Below are 18,205 nucleotides of genomic sequence, written 5' to 3' on the forward strand. Positions count from 1 at the left end.
AGCCACGCCCCTTTTGGAACCCTCCTCCCGACCAATCAGATCGCTCGCTCACGGCCTGGCCACGCCTCCTCTCTGTGTCCTCACAGTGTGGAACGCTGTTTGCTCCGCCCACAACCTTGGTTCTCGACTCCCATTGGCTGTCGCCAAGGCGGGTGGGGCTTGTTCTGGGTATATAAAGAGGGGCGGTGGGCCCCTTTGGATCAGTTCGGGATCGGGAGCAGCGACGGCAGGAGGAGGAGGAGGAGGAGACCCCGGCGAGGGGCCCCGAGGAGCGCACCGGGAGCACACCCACGGGGCGGGGGGAGATCGGCATCGTCTACCGGGCAACGATGGGCGCGGAGACCCCACCGATGGCTCCGCTCCACGGCGACCACCCCACCCATCACCAAGGTGAGCACAGACACCACCCGGCCCCTCCCAGCAACGGGACGGGCGCGGAGATGTCCTGACCTCTCTTCCCATCTGCACACAGGATGAGGATGGACAGGACGGAGACAGCCCGGTACTCCCCTTGGATTGAGGAGGGCGGACAGCGGGGCGAGCATCCGCCCTGGGGCCACGATGAGGGACACCGGAGTGAGGGCCCCGGACACGGCCCGGAGCGTCCCCCGCGTGGAGTGCGGATGGCGAACACCGGGGCGAGGACGACGGACAACGACGGAGACGCCGCGCCCCCGATTCCTCCCGGTTCTTCCCCTGGGTAAGGCGGACGGACACCGGCCCGAGCTTCCCCGCGGGGCGAGGACGACGGAGACACCCCGGTACGAGGAGGCGCCCCGGGCTGCCAAAGCTGAGGTGGACGGGGACCACCCGGGTCACCCCCTGACCTCTCATCCCCACACAGGACCAGGATGGAGACGATCCCGCCCCCATAGCGGAGGAGCGGCAACGACGGGCGCGGAGACCCCACCAGAGACTGCTCCGCTCCACGGAGACCACCCCACCCATCACCCAGGTGAGCACAGACACCACCCGGCCCCTCCCCGCAATGGCAAGGGGGTGGACATGGCCTCACCCCCCTCCCATCCCCACGCAGGCTGGGCATGGACACGACGGACACACCCCGCTCCTGCCAAGGGCTGAGGACGGCGGGCACCCCCAGAGCATCCCCGGGGCCAGGACGGCGGAGACACCGCCCCCAGCGCCCCCCGGGGCTCCCCCACAATGAGCAGGCGCCCCGGCCTGCCAAAGGTAAGGACAAAATAAAATGGGCAACAATCACATCCAGTGCTGTGCCTGATCTTTGCTTTCCCAACGACTCCCTCGCCACCCAAACCAACCACAAAGCCCCCGCCTGCCCCCTGGCACAGGAGGATGGAGACCCCCGGCCCTCGGCCGGCCGGGGAGCACGGATGGCCCGGCCTTGTGTCCATCCTCCTCCTCCTCCCTGGGCACTCCTGGGGCTCTTCAGTCCTCTCCTGGCAGGCAGTGAGCGGGGCTGGGGGGGTCTGTGGCTGTGTCATGCCTGGGGATGCTCGGGGCGCTCACCCCAAGGGAGAGGGACAGAGACCCCCTGGCCTTACAAGCATTTCCCAGGCCCAGAGGGATGGAGACCCCTCGAGCATCCCTGAGACCCTGGCCCACATAGAACTGGCACCAATCTTAACTTTCAACAGCCAGAAATTGCTTTGGCTGCTCAGATTTTCTTTCCCCAGGCCCTGCTGGGTCACGCTCGGTTCTATGTGGTTCCGTGAGGTTCCATGCGGTTCCGTGGTGTCACAACGCTGCCCTGGGTTCCACCAGGCCCTGCTGTGTCACAATAGAGCCTCAGTTCCATGAGATTCCATGGAATCAATTCCATTCCACGGAATTCTGTGGAATTTGTGGAATCCCTGGGTCCAGAGGGGCTCACAGCCCCGGCCAGGTGAGCGGATTCCTGCCTGGCCGCCCCTTTGGACACGGCTGGATGGGGCTGGGAGCAGCCTGGCACAGTGGGAGGTGTCCCTGCCATGGCAGGGGTGCCACTGGATGGGCTCTGAGGTCCCTTCCAACATTCCAGGATCCCGATCCTAAAGAACTCCACACCACCAGGACACAGCCCCCAGCTCCAGGGAATCCATCTGGGCAGGGAATGGCCCATCCAGAAGCTCGCAGTGACAAGGACCACGGCAGCCACAGCCCTCAGCATTTATTCCAAACACCGAGTACAGCTCCAGGGAGAGGCCATCTCCAAAAAAAAACCCAAAAAACAAAAGAGGCAAAACACCAGGAAAACTCTCTTCGAGTGCCACAACCCCCCTTGGGCACCTGGACACAGCTCCCACCACACCAGTTCCAGCATGGAAAATCCCCCCCAGTCCTCCCCTGGCCCAGGGGCCACTGAGCTATTTTTCTGGGGGTTTGTTTTGGGTGGGAATATCCTGCAAAGCCACAGGGCCAGACTTGGCTCTCCTGGATCTTGGTGAGGAAGGTGCTGCCATCTCAAACCCTGAGTCCCCAAGGCACCCCTGATCCAACCCTCCCCCTCTGCTGACCCCTCTGGGGACCCGGTGACCCCTCCAGGGGTGAAGGAGTGGCCAGCAGTCCCTGAGGTAGGAAAGCCCCCGGCTCCCTGGCTCGGCAGTGGCCCTGGAGCCAGGACGCCACATGCAGGGGCAGCCACATGCTGGGAAATGGGGATTGGGAACCCCCAAAGTGAGGAGGGAGCAGCACTCGGCTCATCCAGCCAGGAAAACTCATCCATCTGGGAGAAGCAGCAGCACCCAGCTCCTCCCAGCCCGCAGGGGCTCGTCCGTGGGGGGCTCTGGTGGCCACACGGGAGGAGGCGCTGGGAATTCTCTCTCCAGCAGGAATCCAGTGGGGAAGGCGAGGGATCCCCACCTGGATCCGGAGTCCTGCAGGGATTCGGGGGGTCCCTGCCACGAGGGCTGGTCCCTCACGCCCTGGGAGTTGGGATGTGGCCAGCAGAAGGCCGGGATGGGCCAGGCCAGGAATCTCCGAGTCAATAGAAATGCTTGCGGCTCTGCTCCTGCCACTTGTTGTAGACGATGATGCCGATGACGATGGCGAAGACGATGGCCACCAGCGAGAAGAAGACGATCAGGAAGAGGGCGAGGCCACTCATGGGCTCCAGGGGTGCCTCCACTGCGAGGGGAAACAGCCCTGAGCCCCCTGGGATCCCGGGGGATTCCCTGCTTGGGGATCCTGGAAAATTCCCTACCCCTGCATCCTGGGGGATTCCCTGCTCTGGGATCCCAGGGGATTCTCTGCCCCCGGATCTTGGAGGATTCTCTGCCCCAGGATCTTGGAGGATTTTCAGCTCTGGGATCCTAGGGATTCCCTGCCCCTGGATCCTGGGGGATTCCCCACCCTGGGATCTCAAGAGGATTCCCAGGTCCCAGGGGATTTTGGGATGGGATTTTAGGAGTTTGGGTTTTTGGGATGGGAGCGTGGGATTTTGGGATGGCACACAACCCATCTCCCTCCCACATCCCAACCCCACCCACCCCCAGCCTGGTGCTCACACCCTCACCGTGTCCATCTCTGCCTGACCCCAAACGTGGGGCTCGTTCTCCCTCCACGGCTCCACACCCCACCCCAAATCCCTGCTGCTCCCACCCTTCCCAAATTCCCACTCACTTCCTGGCAGCTTCAGGTTGTCCACAACGGGCAGGAACACTTCCCTGTCCCGCTTCTCCTCCTCCGGCGTCCGCTCCACCGTCAGCTGGTACAGCTTCAGTGAGATGATGTCGTGGTTGTCTGGAAAAGGCAGCAAAAACCTCTCCTGGAATTCTCTGGGATGGCAGGAGGTGCTCCATGGCCAGCAGGAATTTTGTGGGTTTTTTTAAGCTGCTGAAAAACCCCTCAAAAATCCAGCCTCAAAAAACTGGGAGGTTATTGGAGTTAGAAGTGCTTGGGAAGCCAAAGGAATGTGCTGGGTCTGGGATCTGGGAGGGAAAAGGAGTTTTTGTTGGAGGCCAGGAATGAGTTTTTTGTGGGAGCAGAACTGGAATGGGGCTGAAAACCTCTGGAAGACAGGGGGAGGAAAAAAGGGTTTGTGGTCTGTAAAATCATTCCCTGGAATGGGAATGCTGCTCCTTCCCAAAATAAGAGCCAGGGAATTCTCTGGAGCTGGGGAATCCAAAGGGAACCCGCAGGGAGAAGGTGGCTCTTGGGACAGTGGGGACAAAAGCAGCAGCTCCTGCTTCTGGGGTGTCCCAGGGGCTGGGCCAGCTTTTATCCCATGTTCATCCCAGTTTATTCCATGATCCTCCTGGTTTATTCCTGGCTCATCCCAGTTTTACTGCATGCTCATCCCAAGCTTTTATCCCATGTTCATCCCAGTTTATTCCATGCTCATCCTGGTTTTACTTCATGCTTATCCCAAGCTTTTATTCCATGCTCATCCCAATTTATTTAATGCTCATTCTGGTTTTATCACAGGCTCACCTCGGTTTATCCCATGCTCATCCCAATGTTTTATTCCATGCTCATCCCAAGGTTTTGTTCCATGTTCATTCTGGTTTTATCCCATGCTCATCCCAATTTATTTCATGCTCATCTCAGTTTATTCCATGCTCACCCTGGTTTTATTCCTGGCTCATCCCAAGCTTTTACTCCTCCCACAGGGAACTCCAGGAAAACTGGGACAAAGCCTCGGTGCCCAAACCCTGCCGCTCCTCAGGGCTCAACCCAAACCTCCTTCTGGATCCTTCCAGCAGGGAAAACCCTCAAGGCCCAAACCCCATCCCCCAGATCCATTTGGGAAGCCCACCTGGGGCCGTACCTGACAGGTCCCCGGTGACAGAGGAGGTCCCAAAGTAGTACCCGCGGGGCAGGCGCACGCCCGGCACGTCGATGCAATCCCTCCACTCGTGCTTGCCGTCGATGTCGATCAGCACCTGCCCAAAAAGCAGAGCCCTCACTGCTGGGAATTGCCTTTTGCCTCCTCTCCTCTCCTCTCCTCTCCTCTCCTCTCCTCTCCTCTCCTCTCCTCTCCTCTCCTCTCCTCTCCTCTCCTCTCCTCTCCTCTCCTCTCCTCTCCTCTCCTCTCCTCTCCTCTCCTCTCCTCTCCTCTCCTCTCCTCTCCTCTCCTCTCCTCTCCTCTCCTCTCCTCTCCTCTCCTCTCCTCTCCTCTCCTCTCCTCTCCTCTCCTCTCCTCTCCTCTCCTCTCCTCTCCTCTCCTCTCCTCTCCTCTCCTCTCCTCTCCTCTCCTCTCCTCTCCTCTCCTCTCCTCTCCTCTCCTCTCCTCTCCTCTCCTCTCCTCTCCTCTCCTCTCCTCTCCTCTCCTCTCCTCTCCTCTCCTCTCCTCTCCTCTCCTCTCCTCTCCTCTCCTCTCCTCTCCTCTCCTCTCCTCTCCTCTCCTCTCCTCTCCTCTCCTCTCCTCTCCTCTCCTCTCCTCTCCTCTCCTCTCCTCTCCTCTCCTCTCCTCTCCTCTCCTCTCCTCTCCTCTCCTCTCTCTCCTCTCCTCTCCTCTCCTCTCCTCTCCTCTCCTCTCCTCTCCTCTCCTCTCCTCTCCTCTCCTCTCCTCTCCTCTCCTCTCCTCTCCTCTCCTCTCCTCTCCTCTCCTCTCCTCTCCTCTCCTCTCCTCTCCTCTCCTCTCCTCTCCTCTCCTCTCCTCTCCTCTCCTCTCCTCTCCTCTCCTCTCCTCTCCTCTCCTCTCCTCTCCTCTCCTCTCCTCTCCTCTCCTCTCCTCTCCTCTCCTCTCCTCTCCTCTCCTCTCCTCTCTCTCTCCTCTCCCCTCCTCTCCTCTCCTCCTGTGGAATTTTTCCCATTGACATGCTAAGGAGCACTGATGGGCTGTTGAGGACTGGCTTGCTGATCAGGGCCATGGTCTTTGGAATTATTTATTATTCGAACAATCCCTTGCTGATCAGAATAAGGCTGTTCATCCTTTCACAAGTGTTGCAATGTGTGCTGATGTGACAAGGACACTGTGATCTTGTCATCCTGCTCTCTGTAACTTCAGAAAACTTTCTCATGAGAGCAAGGAAGAACCCTGGCAAGAAGAAACATTAATGTAGAGATCTGTGTACACCAATCAAAATGTGACAGCTCTATTAGCTGCTTGCTGAGTGTATAAAAAGCCATTGTAACAGAATAAACGGAGCTTGCTTTATCAATCACACCGATTGTCTGCTTGTCTCCCCTCAGATGGGGGAGGAAGAGCCTCCCTGGTTTGGTTTTAATTTTTTGGGGAGTTTCTCTCAGAAGGCAGCGGGGAGAAGGAAAAGGGGGAACACCTCGGGAATTCACAGCAGGGAAAGGAGGGTGGGGGAGAGTTGCTGGCACTCGCTCATTTTTGGCTCTCAGAGGACGAAGGCAGCTGGAAACCTCCCCCCCACCACCCCCAGCTGCCTCTTCTGGTGTTGGACCCTGCACCCCGGTGGGAATCCTTAAAATGGGAGGGTTTTGAGAAAGCTGCAAAAAGCAGAGCTGTAATTAGAGCTAAGTGGGAGCTGTAAGATTTGTCAGCAGAAAAGTTCTGTGAGATGTAGAAAGCAAAGACAGATAAAACAATGGTCTGTGTATTAAAGTTTAGCTAAAATAACTCCCTAAGCTGCAGAAAAGTATTAGAAGATATTAGGAAGTTCTAAAGTTAATAATGGAGCTCTGTACATTGTATTTCAAGGCTTACAAGCAGGTATTGTATTCCAAATAAACAAGCATTGTTTTAACTGAAGGTACATGTACCTACAGTGGTTGGATAAAATCACTGTCAATATGCTTTTGCTTTGTGTGATTGGTCAAAAAACTTTTAAACTAAGTTGTAACACCAACAAATGATAACTCTACCTCAAACAGAAGATGTTTTTACCAAGCAGAAAGATTCCACAGGCAAACAAGAATGATGGTGTTGCAAGTAGGAAAAAATGGTCTCAGTTTTCTGCTGCAAGAAAACTGAAAAACAAAATCTAGCTTAAACTGTAACATACCAACTTTTTGTGATTGGAGAACAGCAACATGAATGTGGTGATGTGAGCAGTTATGAGAGGATATAGGTAATAGTAAAGGTATTGATTGGTTGTTATGTATTAAAAAAAAAGGTTATAATGCATTGTAACCAGAACTAGAGTGGCTTCAGACAAACCCACAGCTGTGGGCTGGGCTCTGTCACCTCTGGATACAATAAACAGCCCCTCAAGAGCCACCTGGAGTCCTGCACCCCTCATTTCAGCTCTTACACCTGGGCTCCTGCTCTGTGTGGTGTCAGTTCCATTGCTGTTGATGTTTTGTTTGCCTTGTTAGATATATTAGTAAAGAACTGTTATTCCTATCCCCATACCTTTATCTGAGAGCCTCTTAATTTCAAAATTTTAATAATTCAGAGGGAGGGATTTACTTTCTCCAGTATGGAAGGCTCTGCTTTCCCTGTCACATGTGTCTTTTTCAAACTAGGACAAAAATCTGCTCTGAAACCATTGGGATCACCCTGCTCCATCCTCATGGATCCCAAACCCCAAAGGGAAGGCCCTGCTCTCCCTAGCACATCTCACACCTGTCTTTTCCAAACCAGGACAAAAATCTGCTCCAAAACCACTGAGATCACCCTGCTCCATCCCAGAGGATCCCAAACTCTTTCATCCCAAAAATCTGCTCAACAAGAAACTGACACCATCCCCATGAATCCCAAACCCCAAAAATCTGCCCTGAAACCACCGGGACAACCTCACTCCATTCCTGTGGATCCTAAACTCCTTCATCCCCAAAATCTGCTCCAGGAGACACTGGCACCAATCCCAGTCCATCCCTGTAGGTCCCAAACCCCAAAAATCTGCTCCGAAACCACTGGGATCACCCTGCTCCATCCTCATGGATCCCAAACCCCAAAAATCTGCTTCACAAGATGCTGGCACCAATCCCATTCCATCCCTGTAGATCCCAAACCAGGACAAAGGGAAGGCCCTGCTGGCCCTGTCACACCTGTCTTTTCCAAAGCAGGATAAAAGGAAGGCCCTGCTGTCCCTGTCACACACACATCTCTCTTTCCCAAACCAGGACCAAGGGAAGGCCCTGCTGTCCCTGTCACACCTGTCTATCCCAAACCAGGACAAAGGGAGGCCGTGTGGCCCAGTCCCAGCAACACAGTGCCTGCTGCAGGCAGGGTGGCAGGGTGGCAGGGTGGCAGGCAGGCAGGGTGGCAGGCAGGGTGGCAGGGGGGCAGGGTGGCAGGGGGCAGGGTGGCAGGCAGGGGGGCAGGGGGGCAGGGTGGCAGGGTGGCAGGGGGGCAGGGTGGCAGGGTGGCAGGCAGGGTGGCAGGGGGGCAGGGTGGCAGGCAGGGGGGCAGGGTGGCAGGGTGGCAGGGGGGCAGGGTGGCAGGGTGGCAGGGTGGCAGGGTGGCAGGGGGGCAGGCAGGCAGGCAGGGTGGCAGGGTGGCAGGGTGGCAGGGGGCAGGCAGGCAGGGGGGCAGGGTGGCCCCGCTCACCGTGAGGCGTCTCTTGACGTAGCGGATGACCAGGAAGGTGTCGTGGTTGAGGTTGCGCACCATGGCCGTGCAGCCGCCCAGCTCCGTGGGCCGCCCGTCCCGCTCGTGGTCGTACGTCAGGGAGCCGTTGTTCACCATGGCTGAGATGTAGGGGAACACACGCTGCGAGGGGGGAAAAACAAAACATCAGGGTCTGGGAGAGGCCTTGGGATCCTGGAGAGTGACTGGAAAGGAGAGCTGAGGTGGCTACAAAGGGCTTCGCCCCACAGGAGACAGTTTGGGATGGTCCCAAAGGCCTTTAACCCCACAGGAGTCATGGTGGAATGATCCCAAAGTCCTTCACCCCACAAGGATCTGCTCAAAAAAACACTGGAATGATCCCAAAGTCGTTTAACCACCACAGGAGTCTTTTTGGGATGATCCCAAAGGCCTTCACTCCACAGGGATCCACTCACTGCAAGACCAAGGTGATCCCAAAGGCCTTCACTCCACAGGGAACTGCTCAAAATACTCCTGGAATGATCCCAAAGTCGTTTAACCCCACAGGACTTATTTTGGAATGATCCCAAAGGCCTTCACCCCACAAAGATCTGCTCAAAACAACCCTGGAATGATCCCAAAGTCCTTCACTCTCCAGGGATCTGCTCAGCACAGCCTTGGCACAATCCCACTCCATCCCTGACCCCAAACTCCCCAAAAATCTGCTCCACACGACACCAGCACCATTCCTAGGGATCCCAAATTCCTTCATCCCAAATAATCTGCTCAACAAGACACTGACACCATCCCTGTGGATCCCAAACCCCAAAATTCTGCTCCAGGAGAGACTGCGACCAATCCCACTCCATCCCCATGGATCCCAAACCCCAAAAATCTGCTCCAAAGCCACTGGGATCACCCTGCTCCATCCTCGTGGATTCCAAACCCCAAAAATCTGTTCCACAAGACACCAGCACCCTGCATCATCCCTGTGGATCCCAAACCCCAAAAATCTGCTCCAATGCCATTGGGATCACCCTGCTCCATCCCAGAGGATCCCAAAGTCCTTCATCCCAAACAATCTGCTCAACAGGACACTGACACCATCCCCATGAATCCTAAACCACAAAAATCTGCTCCAAAACCACTGAAATCACCCTGCTCCATCCTCATGGATCCCAAACCCCAAAAATCTGTTCCACAAGACACCAGAACCCTTCATCATCCCTATGGATCCCAAACTCCAAAAATCTGCTCCAAAACCATTGAGACCACCCTGCTCCATCCTCATGGATCCCAAACCCCAAAAATCTGCCCCAAAACCACTGATATGACCGTGGTCCAATCTCATGGATCCCAAACTCCTTCATCCCAAATAATCTGCTCAACAGGACACTGACATCATCCCCGTGGATCCCAAACCCCAAAAATCTGCTCCAAAGCCACTGGGATCACCCTGCTCCATCTTCGTGGATCCCAAACCCCAAAAATCTGCTCCACAAGGTGCTGGCACCATCTCACTCCATCCCAAACCCCAAAATGTGCCCCAAACCCCCTCACAGCCCCCCCACCCGTCAGGCTCAGCCCCAGCCATGCAGCAGAGCCCCCATCCCCCGCAGCCTCCCCGGGGAGGATTCCTGGCCCCGGGGATTAGGAATTCCGGGAATTGCAGGCGCCCATTCCGGAGGCAGTACCTGGTTTCCAGGGCTGTACCTCCTCTTCTGAGCCTGCCCTCCGGGGTGAGCACAAAGCAGGAGAGAGCACAGAGCAACAACAGCACCACAGTCACCGAGTCCAGCAGGGACCCCGAGTCCAGCACGGCCCCCCCGAGTCCAGCAGGGCCCCCCGAGTCCAGCACGGCCCCCCGAGTCCAGCACGGCCCCCCCGAGTCCAGCAGGGACCCCCGAGTCCAGCAGGGACCCCCGAGTCCAGCAGGGACCCCCCGAGTCCAGCACGGCCCCCCCGAGTCCAGCACGGCCCCCCCGAGTCCAGCACGGCCCCCCGAGTCCAGCACGGCCCCCCCGAGTCCAGCAGGGACCCCCGAGTCCAGCAGGGACCCCCCGAGTCCAGCACGGCCCCCCCGAGTCCAGCACGGCCCCCCCCGAGTCCAGCAGGGACCCCCCGAGTCCAGCAGGACCCCCCGAGTCCAGCAGAACCCCCGAGTCCAGCACGGCCCCCCGAGTCCAGCAGGGACCCCCGAGTCCAGCAGGGACCCCCCGAGTCCAGCAGGGACCCCCCGAGTCCAGCAGGGACCCCCGAGTCCAGCAGGGCCGCCCGGCCATGCAGGGGTTAACGCCCTCGGCAATGGGACCCGGCCCCTCCTCCCCCTGCTGGAGCCCGGCTGGGAGAGCTCCGGGACCCTTGGGAGCCCTTTGGGACCCTTGGGAGCCCTTTGGGACCTTTGGGACCCTTGGGAGCCCTTTGGGACCTTTGGGACCCTTGGGAGCCCTTTGGGACCCTTGGGAGCCCTTTGGGACCTTTGGGACCCTTGGGAGCCCTTTGGGACCCTTGGGAGCCCCTTTGGGACCTTTGGGAGCCCTTTGGGACCCTTGGGAGCCCTTTGGGACCTTTGGGACCCTTGGGAGCCCCTTTGGGACCTTTGGGAGCCCTTTGGGACCCTTGGGAGCCCCTTTGGGACCTTTGGGACCCTTGGGAGCCCCTTTGGGACCCTTGGGAGCCCTTTGGGACCCTTGGGAGCCCTTTGGGACCCTTGGGAGCCCCTTTGGGACCTTTGGGAGCCCTTTGGGACCCTTGGGAGCCCTTTGGGACCTTTGGGAGCCCTTTGGGACCCTTGGGAGCCCCTTTGGGACCCTTGGGAGCCCTTTGGGACCTTTGGATCCTCTGGGGAATTATTTTGGTCCTTTTGGAGCTGTTTTTTGGAACTGTATTTGTAATTTTCGAGCTATTTTTGTCCTTTTGGAGCTCTTTTTCTCTATTTTGGAGCTGTTTTTCTCTTTCTTGCCACTATATTTGTAATATTCGAGTTCTTTTTGTCCTTTTTGGAGCTCCAGTTCACCTTTTTGGAGCACTTTTTGTCTTTTTTTGCAACTCTTTTTGAGCTTCTGGAGCTGCTGGGGGGTTTTTTTGAACTCTTTTTCTCCCTTTTGAAGCTCTTTTTGTCTTTTTTTTAAATTATTTTTGTCATCTTGGAGCTCGTTTTGTCTTTTTAGAGCTCTTTTTGGATGATTTTTCACCTTTTTGGAGCTTTTTTTGTCTTTTTTTGGAACTATTTTTGCAATTTTCGAGCTCTTTTTGTCCTTTTGGAGCTCTTTTTTGGAACTGTATTTGTAATTTTGGAGTTCTTTTTGACCTTTTTGGAGCTCTTCTTCTCTTTTTTGGAACTATTTTTGTAATTTTCGAGCTATTTTTGTCTTTTTTGAGCTCTTTTTGACCTTTTGGAGCTATTTTTGCACTTTTTTGAGCTCTTTTTCTCCTTTTTGAAGCTCTTTTTGTATTTTTTTGAATTATTTTTCTCATTTTGGAGGTATTTTTGTCTTTTTAGCGCTCTTTTTGGATGATTTTCCACCTTTTTGGAACTCTTTTTGTCTTTTTTTGGAGCTATTTTGGAACTTTTGGAGCTCCTTTTGGAGCTTTTTTAGATATTTTGGGGATATTTTTTACCATTTTCGAGCTCTTCTTGCCTTTTCTGGAACTATTTTTGTAATTTTCGAGCTATTTTTATCTTTTTTTGAGTTCTTTTTGCAAATCTTTTTGACCTTTTGGAGCTATTTTTGCTCTTTTTGGAGCTCTATTTCACCTTTTTGGAGCTATTTCTCTTTTTTTGGAGCTATTTTTGTCCTTTTTGAGCTCTTTTTGCCCTTTTTGGAGCTCTTTTTCTCCCTTTCAGATATTATTTTGTCATTCTGGAGCTCACTCTGTCCTTTTGGAGCTCTTTTTCACCTCTATGAAGCGATTTTTGTCTTTTTTTTTGAGTTCTTTTTGACCTTCTGGAGCTCTTTTGTCTTTTTTGGAACTATTTTTGTTATTTTTTTGGAGCTCTTTTTGACCTTCTGGAGATCTCTGACCTTTTGAAGGCTCTTTCTGGAGCTCATTTTCTCCTTTCTGGAGCTCTTTTTGTCTTTTTTGGAACTATTTTTGTCATTTTGGAGCTCTTTTTTTCTCCTCTTAGAGCTCTTCTTGTCATTTTGGAGGCTCCTTTTGGAGCTCTTTTTAACTTTTTGGAGTTATTTTTCTCCTTTTTGGAGCTATTTCTGTCTTTTTTGCAACTATTTTTGTAATTTTACAGCTCTTTTTGCTCTTTCAGAGATTTTTTTTGGTCTTTTTTGGAGCTCTTTTCTCCTTTTTGGAGCTATTTTTGTCCTTCTGGAGTTTTTTTTCATCTTTTTTTCGAGCTCTTTTTGACTTTTTTGAGCTCTTTTTGACCTTTTGGAGCTCTTTTAGTCCCTTTTCGAGTTCTTTTTCTCCTTTTTGGAGCTATTTTAGTCCCTTTTGGAGCTCCTTTTCTTCTTTTTGGAGCCCTTTTTTTCCTTTTAGAGCTCTTTTAGTCCCCTTTGTAACTCATTTAGACCTTTTTGAGTTGTTTTTTTTTTTACTTTTTGGGTTGTTTTTGTCCTTTCTGGAGGTGGGAATGAGCAGCTGGGAACCCCCCCCAGCTTCTGCAGCTCCTGCTCCCACATTCATTAATTATTTCCTCTAATTAAAACCCATTCTGGCTCTTCTTGGGAAAGCTTTTCCCAGCACCAAGTGGGAGCTGGAGGCTTTGGGTGTTGGGATCCAAGCTGGGAGTTCCTCCAGCTGCACCCAAAATATCAAAAATTGGGATTTCAGGGGAAACTGGAATTAGGGAAAGGTTTTGGAGGGGTGGAATTCCCAGCCTTGGATTTCCCAGGGCAGCTCCAGCCCCAAGGCCGGGCTGGGCAGGGCCTGGAGCACCCTGGGACACTGCAGGTGTCCCTGCCCCAGTGGTGGCACCTGTCCCGTGTCCCCCCAGCTGGATTCATCCACCTTCTCCACAGGAATGGCACCACTAAACCCCCCAAAAATCGGGAATGTGACGACTTCCAGAGCTTTCCAAGAGGCACAGCAGCAGCTGGGAGCAGGGAAAAGCCTCCACTGCTCCAGCTTTACTCACACCCTGCTCCTGGTGCAGAACTGCCAGGCTGCACGTGGCCAAAAATAAAATTTAAAAAATTAAAAATAAAAAAAAATAAAATAAAATAAAATAAAATTTAATTTAATTTAAAAAATAAAATAAGATAAAATAAATTAAAATAAAATTAAAATAAAATTAAAATAAAAAAATTCAAAAAATAAAATAAGATAAAACAAAAATAAAATAAAATAAAAATAAAATAAGATAAAAAATAAAATAAAAATAAGCTAAAATAAAATAAAATAAAAATGAAATAAAAATAAAATTAAACTAAATTTAAAAAATAAAGATAAAATAAGACAAGATAAAATAAAATAAAAATAAAATAAGATAAGCTAAAATAAATTAAAATAAAATTAAAATAAAAGAAAAATAAAGTAAATTTTAAAAAATAAAATAGAATAAGATAAAATAAGATAAGATAAAATAAAATAAAAATAAAATAAGATAAAATAAAATAAGATAAAATAAAATAAAATAAGATAAAATAAAATAAAATAAGATAAAATAAAATAAAATCCAAAATCCTCTCCCCACAAAAACCACCCCCAGCTTTTCCCTGGCAAAGGAAAGGGAGGAGGAGGAGGAGGAGGGGGATGAAGAGCTGAGTGTCACACAGGTGTCACCCCCTGTCTCACCTCCTGCTGTTTCTCCTCGTTGGGATAGGTGTCCACGAACACGCCCAGCCCCAGGAAGTTGTCCTTGCTCCCAAACACAGGTCCTGGCAGGGAAGAGGAGCCGGTGGGAGCACGCTGGGACACTCAGCTTTGTGTCACCAGGGAACAGGGACCACCCAGCCCCAGCCCTGGGGAGACTGCCCACGGGGTCAAGGTGGCCCCAACGTGTCCCCCAGGTGTCTCAGGTGTCCCCCAGGTGTCCGAGGTGTCCCCAAGGTGTCCCAGGTGTCCCCAAGGTGTCCCCACAAGCCCTGCCCAAGATGTCCCCAAGGTGTCCCAGGTGTCCCCAAGCCCTGTTCAAGGTGTCTGAAGTGTCCCTAAGATGTCCCCAAGGTGTCCCTCAGGTGTCCTAGGTGTCTCCAAGCCCTGTCCCAGGTGTCCACCAGGTGTCTCAGGTGTCCCCTAGGTGTCCCCCAGGTGTCTCAGGAGTCCCCCAGGTGTCCCCAGGTGTCCCCAGGGTGTCCCCCAGGTGTCTGAGGTGTCCCAGGTGTCTGAGGTGTCCCCCAGGGTGTCCCAGTTGTCCCCAAGCCCTCTCCAAGGTGTCCCAGGTGTCCCCAGGGTGTCTCCAAGCCCTGTCCCGAGTGTCCCCAGGGTGTCCCCAGGTGTTTCAGGTGTCCCCAGGGTGTCCCCAGGTGTCTCAGGTGTCCCCAAGCCCTGTCCCAGGTGTCCCCAGGTGTCTCAGGTGCCCCCCAGGTGTCCCCAGGCCCTTTTCCCGAGGCAGGGCTGCTTTGTACCTGGCTGCATCCTGTCCTTGGTGTACCAGATGGCGAAGCCGTCTCCGTTCAGGTTCTTCTTGCCCTGCCCGTGGATTTTGAAGTGCACCTGCATCTCCCAGTCCCGCAGGTAGCAGGGCTGGGAGAGGGGAGGAAAGGTGGGAAATTTGGGCATGGTTCCCTCATTCCCTCACCCACATCCACCATTCCCTGTGCTCCCCTCACTGTCCAATGATCAGGGATAATTAATCCCAAAATACCCATCATTAATCCCAGGGAATTGGTTGTCACCCAAGGGTTGAACACCAAGGGAGTGGCTCCAACAAAATCAACGCTCCCACCCGGGAGAGCAGCAGCAAAACCTCAGGAGCAGCTGCTAATTGCGATTATTAATTAGCTGCCAATTAATTCCCTGAGCTGAGGGAGTCACAGGGGATTTTTGGGAGCCAGAATTCCAAGGAAAAGGTTTCATTCTGTGTTTTAGAGCAACGAGAGCTGAGCTCAATGATTGTTTCCCAAACCAATGTGGAGGGGGTTGGATTCTGAAATCCAGAGATTTCATCAAATCATGGAACTCTTTGGGTTAGAAAACATCACCCAGTTCAAGGCCCCCCAAATTCCCAGGGGGGCTCAACTCTTGTATGGAAAACTGGGAGCAGAAGGGCTGAGAGTTCCTCATGGTGCCCCCAGCCCACCCCAATTCCCGCTTTGGGAATCCCATTCCTACTTTGGGAACCACCTTGGCCCAGACCCCCATACATCCCCATCCCAATCCCCAATCCCCATCCCCTCCATGTCTCTACAGCCCCCCAGAGCACCCCCCAGTGTCGGGTACCCCACTCTGGTCTCCTCCAGCCTCCCCCCCTTATCCCGGTGCCTTTCCTGATCCCAATCTTATCCTGGCCCAATCCCAACCCTCTCTTCCAGCTCCACTTCTCCCCATTCCAGCAACCCCTTGATCCCAAATTTCTGCTCCAAATCCTGACCCCCTTCACCAGCTCCCCCAAACCCATCCCATCCCCCTGATCCCATCCACCCCTTCCCAGTGATCCCATTGATCCCAATTCTCCTACTGATCCCATTGTTCCCATTGATACCATTTATCCCATCCCAGTGCCCTCCTCACTCCCAATTCCCTTTGCCCTGATCCTGACCCTGTCATCTAGCTCATCCCATGCCATTCCAGCCCATCCCATCCATCCCACTGATCCCATCCCATCCATCCCACTGATCCCATTGTTCCCATCCCATTGTTCCCATCCCATCAATCCCACTGATCCCATTGCTCCTATCCCAACGTCCACCTCAATCCCGGCCTTTTCCCATCCTAATCCCACATCCTCTCCCTCAGCCATCGTGTCCCTCTCCTTATCCCAGTATCCTCCGAATCCCGATCCCCTCCTGCCTCCCTCCCAGTCCTGATCCCAATCCTGATCCTCTCCCTCTCCTAACCCTAACCCAGTCCTGATCCCAATCCTGATCCTCTCTCTCTCCTAACCCTAACCCTGCCCTGGTTCCTGATCCCAATCCCAACCCTCTCCTGCCCTGCTCCCTATCCTGATCCTGATCCTCTCCTTTTCCTAACCCTAAGCCAGTCCTGATCTCAGTCCTGATCCTCTCTCTCTCCTAACCCTAACCCTGCCCCGGTCCTGATCCCGAACCTGTCCCCCCATCCCATCCCATCCCATCCCATCTCGGTGTCCCCCCAGTCCCAGCCCCTGCCTGTCCCAATCCCAGCCCTGTCCCCTTTCATTCCGCTGCCCCATGCCGGTCCCGGTCCCCTCCTGTCCGGACCCCGACCCTCTCCCCCGGCCCATCCCGGCTCCCCTCCGCTGCCGACCCTCTCCCCGGTGCCCCCGCTCACCACTCGGTTCCACACGGCTCCCTGCTTGCTCTGCACGTCGGGGGTGAGGCGGATGAACTGGGTCATGACCATGGCGTTTCCCAGCAGGTCCCACAGCCCCGAGCTGGCCGAGCCCACACCTGCGGCCCACACGCACCGTCGGTACCGGACACCGGCACCGGGCACCGGGCACCGTCCGCAACCACCGCCCGCCCTCCCCGCTCACCCTGGTACGGCTTGGACAGCGAGTGCTCGCGTTTGAGGTGCTCCTCGGTCTGCTCGGCCCCCGTCCCGCCGAGCCACAGCACCACGGCCAGCAGGGCCAGCCCGGCCCGCCACCGGCCCGCCGCCGCCATCTTCCCGCACCGCCCCGCGCCCCGCCCCGCGCACCCATTGGCTGAGTCCCACCGCTGTTCCCGCCCTTTGGCGAAGCTGCCAGTGATGATTGGTCAAATGAGCTGTCTGTCAATGGGGCCGCGAGGGGGGTGATGGGTAATGTAGTTCCGGTGCCAGGTGAAGGCAACCGCCACTGAGCTGGGTGACCCCCTTCTCCCGGGTCCTAGTGCCACCCCGCAGACGTCCTGGTGCCATCTCGGGTGCTGGCGCCAGACCAGGTCCTAATGCCCCTCCGGGTCCAATTCTCTCCTAGTGCTCGCCTCCATGTCTTAATGCCCGCCCCCAGGTCCTGGTGCCATCCCAGGCCCTGGTGCCCCCTCCCCAAATTCCGAGTGCACCCCTGGATCCCATTCCCCCCCCAGACCCTGATTCCCCCCGGATCGCGGTGTTCCCACAGATCCTCTAACCTGATTCCGCACTCCCCACCAGGTCCCAGTGCCTCCTGTCCCCCCAGTCCCGTTCCCAGGGGGACACCCCCAAAGCCAGGCCACCATCGGCCCCTTTAAGGGGGCGGGGCCAGGGGTGGGACGCCCCCGGGGGCGGAGTGGAGGCGGTCATGTGGGTGATGTCACTGAGGGGGCGTGGCTACATGTGAGTCCCAATGGAGACGTGGTTTATAATGTGATGTCATAAAGGGGCGTGGTCATGTGTGCTCCCCTAGGCGTGGCCATATGTTCTGCGTCACGAGGGGCGTGTCCCTCTCTGTACCCCCCCAGGGGAGCGTGGCCAGCCGTGTGACTTCCTCCGAGTGGGCGTGGTCTGAAAGGTGACGTCACCTCAGCGTTGTTCCCCCCCCCCCCCGACCGCTTCACCCTGCTGCGGGGGTGTGACGTCACATCAAAGGTGTCACCGAGGGGGTGCGGCCGGACGAGTGACATGCGGCGTAGCCCTGTGTATGACGTCACGGCTATGGGCGTATCCCTGTAAGAGTCTCGCCATGGGGGCGCGGTCATGGTTGCTACACCCCGTGAGGAGAGGGGCGTATCTCTGTGTGACGTAACCGCGGAGGGCGTGGCCTTTTCCCTCTGGTCGCTGTGGTCTGCTGGGTCGTGTTATGCTCGTGACATCACCCATAGGCGTGACCGTATTAACCCCTTCGGGGCGTGCCCAAAATGACGT

The 18,205-nt window shown here is 54.7% G+C and overlaps 1 protein-coding gene across 4 annotated transcripts; it reads right to left on the reverse strand.

Moving 5' to 3' along the window:
* Window positions 1-2,113: 2,113 nt before the first annotated feature.
* Window positions 2,114-17,659, reverse strand: LMAN2L (lectin, mannose binding 2 like). Of its 4 annotated transcripts, none has more exons than XM_088180111.1 (9): window positions 17,494-17,607; window positions 16,712-16,830; window positions 14,869-14,986; window positions 14,096-14,178; window positions 10,039-10,071; window positions 8,366-8,527; window positions 4,727-4,841; window positions 3,580-3,699; window positions 2,114-3,084 (listed from the first exon to the last, which is right to left on the reverse strand). In XM_088180111.1, exons 2-9 carry the CDS (start codon window positions 16,781-16,783, stop codon window positions 2,942-2,944), a joined length of 846 nt encoding a protein of 281 aa, XP_088036237.1. In that variant the 5' UTR covers window positions 16,784-16,830; window positions 17,494-17,607; the 3' UTR covers window positions 2,114-2,941. The 4 variants fall into 4 exon arrangements, with proteins under 4 accessions (XP_088036237.1, XP_088036238.1, XP_088036239.1 ...); XM_088180112.1 differs by lacking the exon at window positions 17,494-17,607 and adding an exon at window positions 16,917-17,069; XM_088180113.1 differs by lacking the exon at window positions 10,039-10,071 and having other exon boundaries at window positions 17,494-17,659.
* Between the last annotated feature and the right edge of the window lie 546 nt (window positions 17,660-18,205).

This window comes from Sturnus vulgaris, chromosome 28, assembly GCF_052056855.1.
Source record: "Sturnus vulgaris isolate bStuVul1 chromosome 28, bStuVul1.hap1, whole genome shotgun sequence".
In the NCBI taxonomy this organism is placed as follows: domain Eukaryota; kingdom Metazoa; phylum Chordata; class Aves; order Passeriformes; family Sturnidae; genus Sturnus; species Sturnus vulgaris.

Bases quoted from the DNA above. Each gene is read 5' to 3' on its own strand.
- LMAN2L (XM_088180112.1), bottom strand. From the start codon at position 17,046: ATGGCGGCGGCGGGCCGGTGGCGGGCCGGGCTGGCCCTGCTGGCCGTG. The intron at 16,831-16,916 runs GTGAGCGGGGAG...TGTGGGCCGCAG, and splicing joins GCTGTCCAAGCCGTACCAGG to GTGTGGGCTCGGCCAGCTCG. The intron at 4,842-8,365 runs GTGAGCGGGGCC...CTTTTTGGGCAG, and splicing joins ACGTCAAGAGACGCCTCACG to GTGCTGATCGACATCGACGG.